Raw genomic sequence first — 16,799 nt, 5'->3', positions numbered from 1 at the left:
TTAGATTGATTCCTAAGTATTTCAGTTTTTTGGATGTTATTGTGAAAGGTGTGGTTTCCTTAGTTTCTCTCTCAGTCTGTTTATGGTTTGTGTACAGGAACGCTATTGATTTTTGAGTGTTGGCTTTGTATCAAGCTATACTACTGAATTTGTTTATTAATTCTAAGAGCCTTTGGTGGAGTTTTTGGGGTCTTCTATGTAGAGTATCATGTCATCTGTGAATAATGATAATTTCACTTCTTCTGCTATCCTTATTCCTTTTATTTCTCTCTCTTGTCTAATTGCTCTGGCTAATGTTTCCAGACTATGTTGAATAGGAGTGGTGAACATCCTTGTCTTGTTCCTGATTTTAAAGTGAAAGCTTTCAGTTTTTGTCCATTTAGTATGATGCTGGCTGTTGGTTTGTCATAAATGGCTTTTATCAGAGTGAGTAAAGGCCATCTATTCTGCTTTTCTGTAGGGTTTTTATCATGAATGTGTGTTGGACTTTATCAAAAGCTTTTCTGCATCTATTGAGATAATCATGCAGCTTTTATCTTTGATTATGTTGATATTGTATATTACATTAATTGATTTGCATGTATTGGACCATCCCTGCATTCCTGGGATGAATCTCACTTGGTCATGGTATATAATCTTCTTGATGATTTGTTGCATTCTATTTGCTAGTATTTTATTGAGAATTTTTGCATCTGTGTTCATTAGGGAGATGGGCCTGTAATTCTTTTTTTTGGTTGGATCTTTCTCTGTTTTTGGTATTGGTGATGCTTGCCTCCAGGAATGAGTTAGGGGGAAATACTTCCCCTTCTATTTCATTAAAGAATTTGAGAAGAATTGGTATTACATCTTCTCTAAATTTCTTATAGAATTCAGCTGTGAATCCATCAGGACCTGAGCTTTTCTTTGTTGGTAAGTTTTTTATTATGTTTTCAATTTCATTCACTGATATTGGGTTATTCAGGATTTTTATATCTTCTTGGTTAAGCTTTGGTAATTCATATTCATATGTATCTAGGTATCTGTCTATTTCTTCTTCTTCTTTTAGAGACAGGGTCTCGCTATGCAGTTCAGGCTGACCTTGAGCTCACTTTGTAGCCCAGGATGGCCTTGAACTCACAATGATCCCTCTACCTCAGGCTTCCAAGTGCTGGGATTACAGGTGTGTGCCACCACACTTGGCTTGTCTATTTCTTCTGTGTTTTCCATCCTATGAGAGTAAAAGTTTTCAAAGTAAGTATTGATGATCTTCTGAATTTTTATAGGATCTGTAGTGATTTCACCTTTTCATTCTTTATTGCATGGATTTGAGTTTTTTCTTTCCTTTTTTGATAAGGCAGGCTAGGGGTTAATCAATTTTATTCTTTCAAAGAATCAGTTTTTCAACTCATTAATTCTTTGTATTGTTTTCTTAGTCTCTTGTGTTGATTTCTGCTCAGATCTTTATGATTTCCCTCCTTCTTTGGGCTTTGGGCTTGACTTGCTCTTCATTTTCTAGAAGCTTGAGATGTACCATAATGTTGTTTACTTGTGCTCATTCTGTTTTCCTGATGTGAGAATTCACCACTGTGAATTTCCTTCTGAGGACTGCTTTCACTGTGTCCCACAGGTTCTGGTAAATTGTGCCTGCAATTTTGTTTGATTGTAAACATTGTTTAATTTCATCTATGATCCATTGGTTATTCAGGAGGGTTTTATTTAATTTCCATGTGTTTATGGAGTTTTAATGATTTCTTTAGTCAATAATTTCCAATTTCATTGCACTATGGTCCGATAACATGCATGGGATAATTTCAATTCCTTCGCATTTACTTAAGCATATTCTATGTGCTAGTGTATGGCCTATTTTAGAGAACATCCCATGTGCAGCTGAGAAGAATGTGTATTCTGATGCTGTTAGGTGGAACACCCTGTAAAGGTCTACAAAGTCTGTTTGTTCACAAGTTTGGTTTAGTTCTGTTATTTCTTTGTTGATATTTTGTCTAGTTGATCTATCTCTTTATGACACTGTGATATTGAAGTCCCCTGTTTCTATTGTGTTATTGCTTCTTTGATTCTTCATGTCTGTTAAAATCTGTCTTATATAGCTGGGTGCTCCTGCACTTAGTGCATATATATTTATGATTGGTATCTCTTCCTCACACAGTTTTCCCCTAACAAGTGTGTAATGACCTTCTTTATCTCTTTTTATCAATCTTGGTTTGAAGTTCACATTGTCTGCAACCAGAACGGCTACCAGTACTTTTTTCTGGGTTCCTGGTGCATGGAGTATTGTTTTCCACCCTCCTTTGACTTTCAGTCTATGAATATCTTTTTGAGTTAAATGTGTTTCTTGTATACAGCATATTGTTGGATTTTATGTCTTGATCCACTCTGCCAGTCTGTTTCTTTTAATTGGTTAACTGAGGCCATTTATGTTAATGGCTATTACTGATATGTATTGGCTTAGCTGTGTCATGGTATTATCCAGGTGTTGGTTCCCTATTTTCCTCCTCTGTTTAATTGCTTGCCTGCTGGTGGTTTCTTTCTGTTGTTGTTCTTGGGATTGTGGTCATTTTTATCTCTTTCTAGAATATCTTTCAGTACTCTTTGTAGGGTTGGTTTGGTGGCCATGAATTTCTTCAGTTGTTCTTTATTGTGCAAGTATACTATTTCTCCATTAATTTTGAAAGATAGTTTTGCAGGGTATATCAATCTGGGTTGGATGTTGTTTTCTTTCAGCACCTGAAATACTTCACTCCAAGCACTTCATGACTTGATGGTTTGTGTTGAGAAATCTTCTATGATCCTGATGGGTTTTCCTTTGTAGATGGTCTGTTTCTTTTCTCTAACAGCTTTTTTTTCTTTTTAGACAAGGTCTTGCTGTGCAGTTCAGTCTGGCCTTAAGCTCACTTTGTGGCCCAGGCTTGTCTCGAACTTGCAACAATTCTCCTGCTTCAGCCTCCCAAATGCTGGGATTACAGGCATGCACCACCATGTCTGGTCTCTAACAGCTTTTAATACTCTATTCTTTTACTGAATTTGGGGGATCTTGATTATTGTGTGTCTGATTGTAGATTTATTTTGGTTATGGCAAATTGGAGTTCTATATACCTCACTTACATGTATGTCATATTCTTTTCCCATGCTTGGGAAATTTTCTGCTATTACTTCTGCAAGTAGTCTTTTTATGTCATTCATGTTGACTCCTACTTTTTTGCTGACACCCATCAGTCATATATTGTTTTTCTTTGCTTCATCTTGCAGTTGTTGAATTATTTTCTAGTTCCTTGTCACTGTTAGGAGCTCTTTCTTTTTGCAATCACTAGCTGCAATGCTGTCTTCAAAATCTGAAAGTCTATCTTCAGTTTCATTCAAGCAGTATTTCCAGCTTTCAGTGGAATATTTTATTTCCTGGATATCTCTTTGAATCTGTTTCATGCATTCTAATTCTTTCCTATATTGTTCATTCAAGATTTGCATCATTTTGCTATGCTCCTCTACTTTTTTATCTATGTCTTCTTTTGATGTGCTGAACAATTCTTTTATTATGATTGTCATTTCCTTATTTATCTGAAAGATTATTTCTGATCTGATGTCTTCTATCACCTGGAGTAGTTTCTTTACTTCAGTTGCTATTATTTCAGATGTGTGACTTCCATGTCCTTCTATATTAGTGTCTCCTGGACTTGTTCTGGGTGGGCTAAAGGTCTAAGATTGCATTTTTTTACACTTTTTTATTTTAAAAATTAAAAAAAAATAACAAAACAACAATAAAGACAAAATCAAAACAACACAAAAATGATACATGACTTCAAAACAAAATGATAGGAATTGACAATAGTTGCTATATTACATACTGTTACCTTCAGCAAAGTTGCTAAGTTCACCAGACAGAGGAATATAAAAAAAGAAGAATGTAAGATTGATCAAACAATCAAAGATAGTAATAAGTAACAAAAAAAATTGCAAATGATGCAGAGCTTCACCATACAAGATGGTAGGAGTTCAACAATGGTTCTTATACTGCATATCGTTGTTTTCAGACCAGTCATTCTGATTACCAAATTCAAGCATGCAAAATTGGTCAAGAAAAAAGAAAATTTTAAGCATTGACTGTTCCTTTCAATAAACCACAGACATCAGCAATACACGTACTCCAGATATCTTTATATATACATATAAATTATGTTTTTCATTTAAAAATCCCAAAATAACAAATATGTAAATAAAACAGCATAGAGAACAGTAAAAATGATACAGAATGTCAAAACGTGGTGATAGGATATTAATAATGGTTGCTATACTACATAATGTCATCTTCAAAATGGTTGCACATATAACCAGATATAGGCATGCAAGACTGATCAAACATTTACACATTAACAGTTCTTTTCAATAAATCAACAGACATTAGTAGTACAATGATCTTGTGTATACATCTATATATTTTTTCTTTTCCTTCTTTCTTTTTCCTCTCCCCTCCTTCATCCCAGTTGCTCTTGCCTATTTGAGTAGTTTCTTTCCCCTTTCACAATATCTATTGTACCTTTCAGATTTTATTAAGATTGCATTTTGCTCCTTCATTCTGTCATTTTTGAAGCTCCCAAGGTTCCCTGGGGCTCAACATCACTCCCGAAAAAGTGGGGTGGGGGCAGAGTGTAGTGTCTCCCCTCCCAGGCAGCTCACTGAAGCTCCCAAGTCTACCCAGGACTAAGCATTGCTCCTGTGACCCTACCAGGCATATTTAATGTGGCCCTAAATTTAATTAATATCTCTACTCTTTTGGAAAGTACAAGTGCCTTAGAAACCTCTAAGGATAGCTGCATGCTCTTTTTACCTAGCATTTTACTTCTATTTTGAATTATTTTGAAAGCACATTACAGATATTGTTGTTTTATAGAGTCATTATTGGTTTAGATCTACCTACCTGTCTGCATGTTTATTTGTCACTTCTTGCATTTCAACCCTTATTCCTGGTGTCAATTTTCTCTTTCTTGAAAATACATCCTTTAGAAATTCCTTTGACAAAGTTTGACTATTGGTAAACTGTGATTTTGTTCACTTGAAAAATGTTTCTATTTCATCCTCATTCTTTAAAGATAATTTTAGGATACAGAATTCTAGATTGCATCCCCTCCACCAATATTTTCTGGCTTCTAGTAATCTAATTCCATTATCTGTCTTTTCTCTGCTCATGCTCTGAAGATCTTCTCTTTGTCTTGACACTCAGATGCTTCTCTTCAATATGCCTATGTAGATATTATTACCATCTGCCTATAACCAGGCTCAGGGCAACCAATTCTTAGGGAGAGGCTATTATTACTTTCTGGCTGGAGCAAAGGCAGAAAAAAATAGGCTTTCTTTGCTGATTTCCAGTACCTATATTTTGGATGAGGAACCAGCTCCATGAAGAGTTTCTCTTTATTCAAGTGTTTCCAGTTTAGATACTGAAGTTTGCAAGTCCTGTGTCCCAGTGTCCTGCTTCCTCACATGGCTGTGAATTTCCTAGCCTTGAAGTGCTTTGGATTGTCTTTTGTTTCAGGACAGTACAAATTTTACCATTCCCATTTTCCCATTTTCTGAGTTTCTGCTCATTCTGAATCTTACTGGCTCTTATGACTTCTTTGTAAGGCCCTGCAGCTCAACGGTACATAGTGTATAAAAGGATATTTCCTATTCTTTATCTAGCATATAGGTATTATGTGGTGGTAAGGGCTTTTCAGGCTACCTACTTTTCTGAACTAACTAATTTAGAAACAGATCTCTTAGCAAATATTTAAAAGTACATATAGTACTTAAATTTTTATTATTTTTAGGTGTTGTTACATGGCTACAACCACATGTTCAGAGGAACCAGAAGGGGTAGGACCATATTCCAGGCTTTCAGAATTTTGCTTTCTTGTCAAAAGACAAAACTAGTACACAGGTAACAATTAGAAAACAATTCAAAAATAAACTAGGAGGATGAAACTGCAGGATTTGTTCAGGGAAAAGAAAGACTTGTAAATACACTGTTGGTAGTTAGACTTTCCTGTGCTCCCAGATTACCCTGCATAATTGCCCTCCAACTTTGCCTGAAACTAGTTACAGCTCTGAATATGTGGCCACATAGAATCTTTAGCATGAATGATGGATCACAGTGGACCTCAGTCATAAATAGAAATCCTGAGACTTTTTATTAATGGATAAAGAGACCCACACTGAAATTGTAATAGAAAATGCACACCCCCGCACCTCGCCAGTATACTTCATTGTCTTAGTTGCCCAGATAATAGTTCCTGTTCCAGTTCTAGTTGCTCCAGTCTCTTAGAAACAGCTGGTGACTGTGATGCATAGCTGGTCACTATGATGTACATTGTATAAACCAGTACCCAAATTGACAAGCCATTTTGCCTCTGTACTTCCTGCTTGCTTATCCCATATAAGCCCTAGACCACTGAGATCAGGGCCTGATATTCTGGGAGTGATCCCGATCAGTGCCCATCAATGCAAATAAATCTGCCCCCAAATCCTGGGTGTTGTTTTTACTTACTGTTGCAAAATCAGGGCCAGGAGCTTTTATATTTCTGGTTCTGTCACTAACTACAAATGTGTGTACTTCATTCTCCTTTCTGGCCTTCCGTTTTCTATATATTGAGTGAATGTAGGACTGTGTTATGTTAATTCCCAATTCATTGGTAAAATGTTTAAGGGAGTTGTTGCCTTTAATGTTGTGCCATCATTTATCTGTGGAGAAGAGTGTTTCTCTGGGAGCTTGAAGGTGTACACACTTGCTTCCTCTATCTTAGCTCCTCTCTCCTTGGTCAGATAATGAACTTTAGGTGAGTTCCCAGAGACACCTGGGTATTTGGAAGGACAATCATTCAAGTTAAGGAAGTGACAGTCAATTTTAGTCACTATGAACAACTAACAATGAGAAATACCCATTAAGGCAATTGTCAAAATGCTTGACTTATGAGAACATCAGATTAATTTTCAAGTTTAAGGAAGGTAAAGCTTCAAATTGGGTAATGTGAATAGTCAAAATTTCTCTGTTGAGAGAAGAATCTACAGTATGTCAGGAACATTCTTTTGAACAGCCATAATATGAGTGGCCTGGACCAGTAGACTTTTGTGTTCTAAATCCATAGCTTCAGAATGTGGGTAGTGATGAGGAAAGAGATGAAGAAGAAATGGAGGGAGGGCTGAATGAGGATCAGGTCTAGAAGAATACAACATTTTTGTATTAAATTCTAGATATTAATTAGATTTCATGTGATTAACCTGCTTTCTACAAGAGAATTCTAGAGAATTAATTTGATACTCTAGTTCATTTGGCTCAGCTTAAGTAAGATTTTATGCTTTGCTTAAGGAAATGTGTTCAAAGAAGGTGTTATGTATAAAGGAAAGAGTCTGAGATTTGAGTGAGTAACTTAGAGCATGGATGACACCTGCTTTGGAAGATTTCTTGGAATAGTGCTGGGGATTTAGCTCAGCGGCACAGCACCTGCCTGGTAAGTGTGAGGTCGTGAGTTCAATTCCCGGTACTGAGAGGAAAAAAGAAAAAGATTTCTTGGAGTAGTCATTTCTTGATATAAGATTTAATGAACCAGGTAACAGAAATGCCATTCTTTAAGGATCCTAACACAGAAGTCCCTTCCTGTGGGTCCGAGTACTGTAAGCAGGTCCCACCCGGAGACCCAAAGCAGGAGCCACCTGTGTCTGCCCTCCTAGGTGGTGATTCTGTGTCCCTTCACTGGCATTCAGCAGACCTTCCCCTGCAGCAACTGGCTAGATGAGAAGAAAGTGGATGGGCTGATTGAGAGGCAGCTCTATGAGATGGTATCTCTGAGGAAGAAGCGGCTGAAAAGTAAGTGCAAGGGATCCGGGACCTAGGGAACCTCTTGAACAGGCCAGCAAAGCTAGGCTGTCAGACCTTGATGGGAAAAGCAGGATCAGTCCACTCCTGCTTCCCAGTTGTCCAGAAAGAATGGGAAAGAACCTGCCAGGGAATTCAGTTCTTTAAGGTGTAGCCACACACAGTTTCATAGCTGGCAGCAAGATTCACTCTCCTGTCCCCAAACTGAAGAAGCTGCTGTGATGAGCTGGGGATTAAACTGAGTGATTCATTAAGTGCGTTCTGAATATACCAGGCCCACAGTGCATGGAATCAATGCTTCTCCCCATTTAAAATATTAATTAAATAGAACATTAAGGCTCTCTACTTTAATATAAAGGAATCCTTAGCTTTCTAAATTTGGCACCTTTATAATGAGTTTCTGAGGGGGAATGTTTGTATATAACCTGCCCTTCAGTCCTGGTCACTCTTGATTGTTTCCACTGTTAACATGGAAATCTATTCACTTCTTGAAATTTACCTCACAACTTGCCCTGTCTTATAGAATTTCCTTGGTCTCTGTGGGTCTGGACAACTGACCTGAAGAAAGCTGGTACCAACTCACCCATCTTCATCCAGATTTATGGGCAGAAGGGGCGGACGGATGAGATTCTCCTGAATCCCAACAACAAGTGGCTCAAACCAGGCATAACTGAGAAGTTCAGGGTAGGAAAAAAACATGATGGGGTGGGAGGGAGAAAGGAGGAAGGGATTTAAGGGGTATTTGTTACGGGGATTTTGGTTTCCAAAGCCAGGGTTTGGACCAAGTTTGGAGACAAAAAGGTACAATGGAGTTGTTAGGCTTCTACAAGGGGAACAAATCTGATCATTTGCACAGAATGTATTGAAAGAGATGCAGTCCAGACCTGGACCTTCATCTGAAATGAACAATCCAGAACCGAACCTGAGGGAAGAAGCCAGTGAGAAATTGTTTCAGACATCCAGGAGTCACGTGGCCAGGGCACCTATGTACATCAGAGACCCTGGGCACAGGTCGTGTTAGACTGCCTGATCCGGACTGAATTAGAAAGTAAAGACCAAATTTTAGAGAAAGTATTAACTTTAGAGCATTTGAAAGAGATCCAGCTTTAAAACTTTAGAGTGTGTATATAACTAGAACAAGCCTTTTTTCCCATAAAACTGCTGCTTTGACCTTTAGGTAGGAATACTTGGTAATTTGCTGCCGCCCTCTCAGAGCACCCCATTGGCCCTCTGTTCTAGCACTCAGTTCATTGCTCTTTATGTATTTGTCTTCTCCGCCAGACCTGAGCCCCCAGGGAAAGAGCACGGCTGCTGTATTGATCTTTTTGTCTGTTTCAGTGCCCAGCAGAGTCCTGGGGCTGTGGACCTGTGCTAATTTGCAGGGCTGTCATGCAGATTTTGTTACTGGAAGTTTATTGCTTGGAAGATCTTCTTTAGGCTGCATCCCACTGTGGGTCAGTTATTTTTGCTCAGTTTTGCCAACTCAGACTGAACCCTAGCTTCACATGGCTGTCTTGGCCCCATGTTCCACTGGTTGTCAGGAACATGAGAGGATAGAGTGTGTGAAGGTGGCTTCAAGCAAACCCATCCTGGCTGTGAAGAAACAGTCCAACCCAGGCACCCTCCTGGCTGTGTCAGTTGTGAGAATAAATGTGTTTCCTTGGTGATGCCCACTCAGACTTTTTATTTCTCGTTATAGATTGAGCTCCCAGATCTGGGCAGGTTTTATAAGATTCGAGCATGGCATGATAGAAGGAATCCTGGTTCTGGATGGCATTTAGAAAGGGTGAGATGCACAACTGTGGAGGTTGGGAGAGGAACCAGAACTGTGTCACATAAATTTACTTCTGAATTTATTGGGAATGGAAGTGAGGGGGGCTGGATATGGGCCATAGATACTTCCTGATGGGGAGAAGCTTTCCAAAATAGACTGAAGAAAGTGCTCAAGTGTTCAAAGGGTGTGCATTCTGCCCCATCACCTGCGTGCTAGGCAAAGTGCAGGTCTCTATGGGTTCAAGGGAGAATTGTTAATCTGGCCTTCAGCCTTCCACAAGGGCCATCTCCAGAATGAACCTCCTGGAGATGAGATAGCAGAATGGGGGCTGCAGGGCATGGCTGAAGACCTCTAGTACACTCACCTGCATTTCAGATGACCCTGATGAACACTCTGAATAAGGACAAATATAACTTCAATTGCAATCGCTGGCTGGATGCCAATGAGGATGACAATGAGATTGTGAGGGAAATGACTGCAGAGGGCCCAACAGTGCGGAGGATAATGGGCAGTAAGTACTGAGTAGCTCTCCATTCTATGGGAGGCAATGGGGCCTGGCCCAGGAGCTGTACCTCATCAGGCCCCCTCTGTGTGGCAAAGTGGATCCAAAAGGTCTCAGCCTCAAAGCCAGCTTAAATGAATCCCCTCCAAGGCATTATGCTAGCACTGTACCATAATGGGTGTGTTGGGGAGGGATTGAGATTTATGGGTCTCCAGATTGGTCATGAGAGGTTGAGAAGGATGCACACTAAACGATGGTTCTTTGGCGCTCCATGAAATTAAAGAAAAAATCTTTTTGACCCCCAAAACTATGATATTTGGGAAAGGCTCCCTTACAAGGAAGGCTGGATCTGGGTTTTCGTAGTCACACTTGGCTTTCACCTAATGAGTGCTCTGTCTCTATGTTAGGCTGGCAGGAGAAGGAGAGGGAGATCTGGCATCTAACATTCACATTTGAAGAGCCAAAGGGAGGACATTTTGCTTCTAGGTTATAGTAGCAGAGTGTTTGCAAGTACATAGCACATGTTCCATCCTTTTCCATGGCGGACATTAAGTGAGCACAACATTCTCTCCCACTGAATCTAAAATAAGCTTTGTAGCCCTCAATATTGCACTGCAATAGACATTTCCAATTGACTGGAATTGGCATTTAAGATAATTAACCTGTTTGCTATTTTCATGAAAGTACTTAGTTTTTCCAATAATAATAAAGACTACTGCAATAGAAAATAATGTCACTCATGGTTCTAGTAGCTATTATATAGTTCAATAATGTCAATTTTACAGGTGATGCTTATGAGTGTGATACTTTGCATCTGCACACCCTGTAGAATCTGTCTCTCTCTGTCTCTCTCTCTCTGTCTCTCTCTCTGTCTCTGTCTGTCTGTCTGTCTCTCTCTCTATATATATATATGTATATATATAAAAGACTTGATTAGGGTTAAATTATATAGCAAATAGCAAATATCTAAAATGAGATCACCTAGTCTGTTAGTCTAATTAGCCAGTGCTTGCAACTAGTGCTGTGTCTCTATCTTATGGTTAATCTTCATTCAGGGTTAAATATACGACTATAAGATATTTCTATTCAAGGACCCTTACAATAGCTCAATGAAGAACTGAGTAATTTCTGTCATAATAACACAGTTAATTACAGACAGGACTAGACCTTGGTTAGAGACACAGTTAGGCCTTGAACAAATATTTTGTTTCCTGGTTCAGTTTCAGGCTCATCTCACAAGCTGCCCTTACTGTGGACTCCGTATCCTCTGACAAATCCCTGGCCCTTCCAGCCCTCTCACTACTCTACCCTGAAACAGCTAAGACTATCCTAAGACACTACCCCTTCCTTTTCACATTCAATAATACTGGCTTTGGAAGCAAAGCTATTATCTCCTTGTAAATATGATAACATTATCTGACCCCTCTTATTGGAAGAAATACACCTGTTCCTACTTGGTATGTCCATTTTGTGGGCCAGAATTGTGTACAGGTATAAAAACTAAGAAGAGGGTCTCGGGACCCAACTGCTTTTTGAATTCTTCTTACCAATTCTAATCACTTTAGCTCCTCATCCTGTGCTTCTAAAATTACCTGTTTTTTTCATTCCTGAGGGTTTTTGTAGATTGCTTCTCAAAATTTCACAACCAATAGCTCTGATCAATCCTCTCTGATCTAGTAGATCGAGTATTCTCAAATTTTACATTATCATCTGGAGATCCAATTAAAACATAGGTTGCTAGGGGCTGGGGATTTAGCTCAGCGGCAAAGCGCTTGCCTGGCAAGCACAAGGTAGTGAGCTCAGTTGCTGGACCCCACTGCAGAGTCTCTAATTTAGCAGTTCACCATTGAGACCCAAAAATCAGCTTATCCAACAAGTTCCTGGGTAATATTAGTACTACCATTTGAGAACCACACTTCTAGAACTTCCAGGTTAATGTATCTATCACTTCTAAATGCTCTTCACCTTCCAAAGTCAATTCTTCTTTTGTTTTTGTTTTTTGTTTTTGTTTTTCTTCCAGTACCAGGAATCGAACTCACAACCTTGAGCTTGCCAGGCAGGTGCTTTGTTGCTGAGCTAAATCCACAGCCCTCTTCCAAAGTCAATTCTGTGTTGTTGTTTCCATACTTGTTCCCTCCTTATAGCCTTGGCGAGACCTTATTGTTAATAATAAACCTATGTTTATAATAATAAACCTTATTGTTAATAATAAACCTATGGATTATTTTTAGTGAGGTTTTTCCAAAGAGAAGTCTACCATTTTTATCTAAAATGCTCAGAATATTCTTTACCTGCAATCCCTCTTTGCCTTGGCTGAAGCATGACTTGCCCCAAGAATCTTATTTTTCCTTCTCATAACCTGTGGGGTTGGGTGGGGTGAGGGGCACTAACTGTCTTCCAGTCACTTCCCGTTCTTACTCAAGACAGTGTGAGGAGCCCCTTGGCTATTTTCTAGATGCCAGTCCCTAACACAGTCTTAGGACAATGTACTAGCTCCTTCCAGTGTGTACATGCCTGAGTCCTGTTTCCCTCTTATAAGGACACCAGTCATAATGGATCAGCGTCCACCTATGTGACCTAAACTTTCCTTAATTACCTCCTAAATGCCCTGTCTCCAAACACAGTCACATTTTGAGGCAGAGGAGGTTAGGAACTCAACATATGAATTTGGGATGTGGATAACACTTCAGCCTATTACAGACAACAGCTCTCAAAGCCTGGTCCAGGGCCCATCTATATTAAAAATCTCCTGCAATATTTACTAAAATGTAGATTCCTGGGCCTAATCTCAGCTATGCTGAGTAGACTCTTTGAGGACTATGCCTAGTAACTCGTACTTTATCAAGCATGCCTACTAATGTTTATGCCAACTTAGACTTAAGAGCTTTTGTCTGCTTCTTTCAGTGTCCACATGGAACCACCACCACCGCCAACATACTGGTGCTCATCCACCATGTTGACATCTACCCCCATCCCACCTAACGCCTCTCCCATCTAACCACCTCACTCAGGCTCAACTCATAAGCTGCCCCTACTGTGAACTCCATATCCTCGGATGGAGCCCCTGTCCTTCCAGCCCTCCTCACTCTGGTCCACTTCATTCCACCCTTGAAGTCCTCCCAGCTCCTTCCTCTCCACACTTCTCTTGGTCTCTTGGGGCTGTCCCCTAATGAGTATGTGGAGTGTGAATTTGAGGTACAAACCTACAAACAGTTATCCAAGGGAGAAAAAAAGAGGCCTGAAATCAGGCAGGAGATAAACAGACTTGAGAGTAGCTGGTACATTCAAGAACTACTTTTTGGAAGTGGAACTGGCACAGCAAGGCCCACGAATGCTGTGGGAATAGCAGTTGGGAGAAACTTTGCAGATGAAATAACACTGGAGTCAGGTCTTCTACAGAGGGCTTTGACAGGCAAGGAGAGATCAGGGGAGGAAGAGCAGGTTACATACAGGTTACACACGATGTGCTTGTAACATTTGAAAATGTGGAGTATAGGGCCGTCATAGCTGTCATTCATTTTTGTTTTCTGTGATTCTATTAAAGAAGCATTTCAGAAAGAAAAAAATTCTGGTAATTGGCCTGGATGCAAGGGCTGTCTGTCCTGGCTATAAGCGTAGTTTGAGGTCTCTTGAGGTCTGTGGCTACTCTTTAGAACCACTACCACCTTAAATTTCTTTCTCCCCAAATATTTCTCTTGTGCTTTGAGCACATCTGTGTCCTCACTCAGATCTCCTTTTCTGGTCTAAATACTTCTTACATACTAAACAGAGCTGATGGCAATGTTCTGCTTCCCCAGTGGGTACCAGTGTGTAGTGAATAATGTGCATAGCTTCCTAAAGATCCTTTTAGTGAAAAGTCCTTTATTCACATACAATGAGTAAATACGAATTTAAAATCAATTCTCTGAATTTGAAGTTGTGTGCCCTGACCTGAGTTTAGTTACAAAATAATGGCCAGCCAAATCAACAATTAATGCCATGTCTGGAAGCTGAGAGCCTTGGGGAGTGATCACATTGATTAACACAGATTGAGAGACAGACAAAATACATACCAGCTCACAATTTATTTCCACCTTGCCTTTCCCTCAGGAGCTATATGAGATAGTAAAATAAATGAAATCAACATTCTCCACTGTGATTACATACCACTGATGAGTGGGCAAGAGTCCATTGGACTTGAGTGCTGAGCATTGTTACTTCTCATTAATCAGACTGAGCTGTAATTTTTACATTAAAGTACAAGAGGCTCTGGTACTTACCCATCTGTTTAAAGTTTTTTGCTGTTGATGTCTAGCAATATTATTATTTCTAATTGTCCACAGACTTCTTACCAAGAAGAGTGTGGGACCTCAGTGGCTGTTTGGCTCATAGGAACCCCTAAAAGAGTGACCACCCTTAAGGACATTCAACTGAATGGACCTTAGAGTTCCTGAGCAAAGGGGACTGGAATTCCCAGACAAAGGGATTTCTAAATTCCCTCATCATTTGGCTTCTGGGGATTGATTATTCATCACAGCTATAAAAGCACAACAGGCCTTCATCAAAGTTCAGAGGGCAGTGAGGCTGATGTTTAGGTCCTCGACTTCCCTTTTGTGCTTCATGTCTCCATTTTTTCTGTTCTCACTCTGGTCGGTGCTGTGTGTTCCTCCTACTGCGAATGCTAATATCATTGAGAGTGTAACACAGAGCCAACCTCACTTACACAAAGGCTGAAGATTTAGAGCACGGGGCACTTGAATTATAGAAAGAGTTGATTAAGAATTTCGGGTACTGTGGTCCTGTGGAGACAAGGTTGGGGCCAGGAAACTTTTCCCTCAGTATTAATGTTTCAGTGTCTACCAGTGCCAGCTCTATTCAAGGCAAGTCTCTGTGTACAGTGATTCTTTATATTTTTTTAAAATGAGAGCTTTTGTTACAGACACTGTATCTTTAAGTACCCACTGTCAAATTTGTTTTCAAATGTCTTCATATCTCCAAATAGGAATGGGTGTGTTATTGAAAAAAGTAATTTATATACTGGATTAAACTTTCTGGTGGTTTGTCTCATTCCTGATATTTATTTTGGATGGACTGCCAAAAAATGGTGTCCATTTAAAAAAATAATTTATTGAGCTATAATTCATGTGTCATTCAATTCACCCATTTAAAGAGTCAATGGCTTTTAGACTATTAGCAAAATCATACATCTGTCACCACTCTCAAATTCCAGAACATTTTCATCTCCCCCAAAGAAATCCCAAACCCATCAACAGTCATATTTATTTACCCACCTTATTCTTTGTAGCAGTTAATCTTGATTGTCAGTTTGACTGGCTTGAGAGATGCCTAGGAGATTAATAATACACACTTCTGGGTGTGTCTGGACCTTGGGGACTATATTTGGTCCCTGGTTCCTTCCTCTCTGGTGCTGTTTGTCTTGTGCTGTCTTTCCTAGCCACTATGAATTGAGCAGATTTGCTTTGCCAAACCCTTCCACTATGGTGTTCCTGCCTTACAGCCAGATAACCATGAACTGAAACTTCTGAAATTGTAAGCCAAAATAGGCATTTTCTCCTTTTGAAGTGTCAGATATTTTGTCTTACTGACAGGAAAGCTAATGTCAGTCTCTGTCAACCACTAAGCTACGTTTGGTCTCCATAGATTTGTTCATACCTGATATTTCCTATAAATGGAATCACACAATACAACCTTTTGGATTTGGTATCTCATTTAACATGAAAGGTTCATCCATATTTTAGAGTGTAGTAGCACTTCATTTCTTTTTATTGAGTAATAATATTCCATTATATGGATGTACCATATATAATTATTCATAAGCATTTAGATTGCTTCTATTTATAGTTGTAAACAATGGTGCTATGAACATTCATATATAAACTTTTGTGTGGATATGTTTTCAATTTTGTTTGGTATATATCTACAGTTTTTCAGGATTTCAACAATCTTAAAGATTTTCTGGGATACTCTTAGTACCTTGAAGTGTTGTACGAATTTTAGAGTCAACTTGTCAATTTCTATAAAGAAATCAGCTGTGATTCTAAAAGAAAGCATGTTGAGTCTATAGGTCAGTTTTGGAAGTATTGCTCTCTTAACCATGTTAGTTCCTCTAATCCATGGAAATGTGATGCTTCTGTGTTTATTTATTGAGATCTTTAATTTAATTAAATGATACTTTGTAGTTTTTAAAGTACAGTTTTTCCACTTATTTATCAAATTTATCCCTAAATATTTTATTCTTTGATGCTGTTGTGAATGGAAATGTTTTCTAAATTTCATTTTCATATTTTTCATTGCAAGAGGATAAAAATACAATTGATTTTAATAAATTGGTCTTATATTCTACCATTTTGCAGAGGTTTTTAGTTCTAACAGTTTTTTAGTGGATTCTTCATGAATTTCTAAATACACAATTATGTTATTCATGGGTAGGGGTGGTTTTACAGTTTTCTTTCCAATCTGGATCCTTGCATAATGCATCCATTTATTACCTTGCCTAAAACCTTCAGTGCCATATCGAATAGAATCAGTGAAAGGGGACATCCTTGTCATGTTTTTGATCTTTGGGGGACAGCATCCAATCTTTCCCCATTGAATTTGATGTTGGCTATTGGTGTTTCACTTGTAAACTGAAGTTCCCTTTTGTTCCCATTTTATTGATGATTTTCATCATGAAAGTATATGAGATT

The 16,799-nt window shown here is 38.9% G+C and overlaps 1 protein-coding gene across 2 annotated transcripts in view; it reads left to right on the top strand.

Moving 5' to 3' along the window:
• Loxhd1 (lipoxygenase homology domains 1) overlaps positions 1-16,799 on the top strand; it is a 158,425-nt gene that overhangs the window by 52,213 nt on the left and 89,413 nt on the right. For both annotated transcript variants that reach the window (XM_005372875.2, XM_005372874.2), the window contains exons 9-12: positions 7,693-7,828; positions 8,361-8,521; positions 9,537-9,623; positions 9,987-10,122. In XM_005372875.2, coding sequence (XP_005372932.1) covers positions 7,693-7,828; positions 8,361-8,521; positions 9,537-9,623; positions 9,987-10,122 — 520 coding nt within the window. The remainder of the gene's footprint in view (positions 1-7,692; positions 7,829-8,360; positions 8,522-9,536; positions 9,624-9,986; positions 10,123-16,799) is intronic.

The sequence above is a fragment of the Chinchilla lanigera genome, unplaced genomic scaffold (genome assembly GCF_000276665.1).
Source record: "Chinchilla lanigera isolate Chin_1 unplaced genomic scaffold, ChiLan1.0 scaffold00001, whole genome shotgun sequence".
Taxonomy (NCBI): domain Eukaryota; kingdom Metazoa; phylum Chordata; class Mammalia; order Rodentia; family Chinchillidae; genus Chinchilla; species Chinchilla lanigera.
Note: the sequence above shows the minus strand (reverse complement) of the source record. Positions and strands in the feature narration are given on the sequence as shown.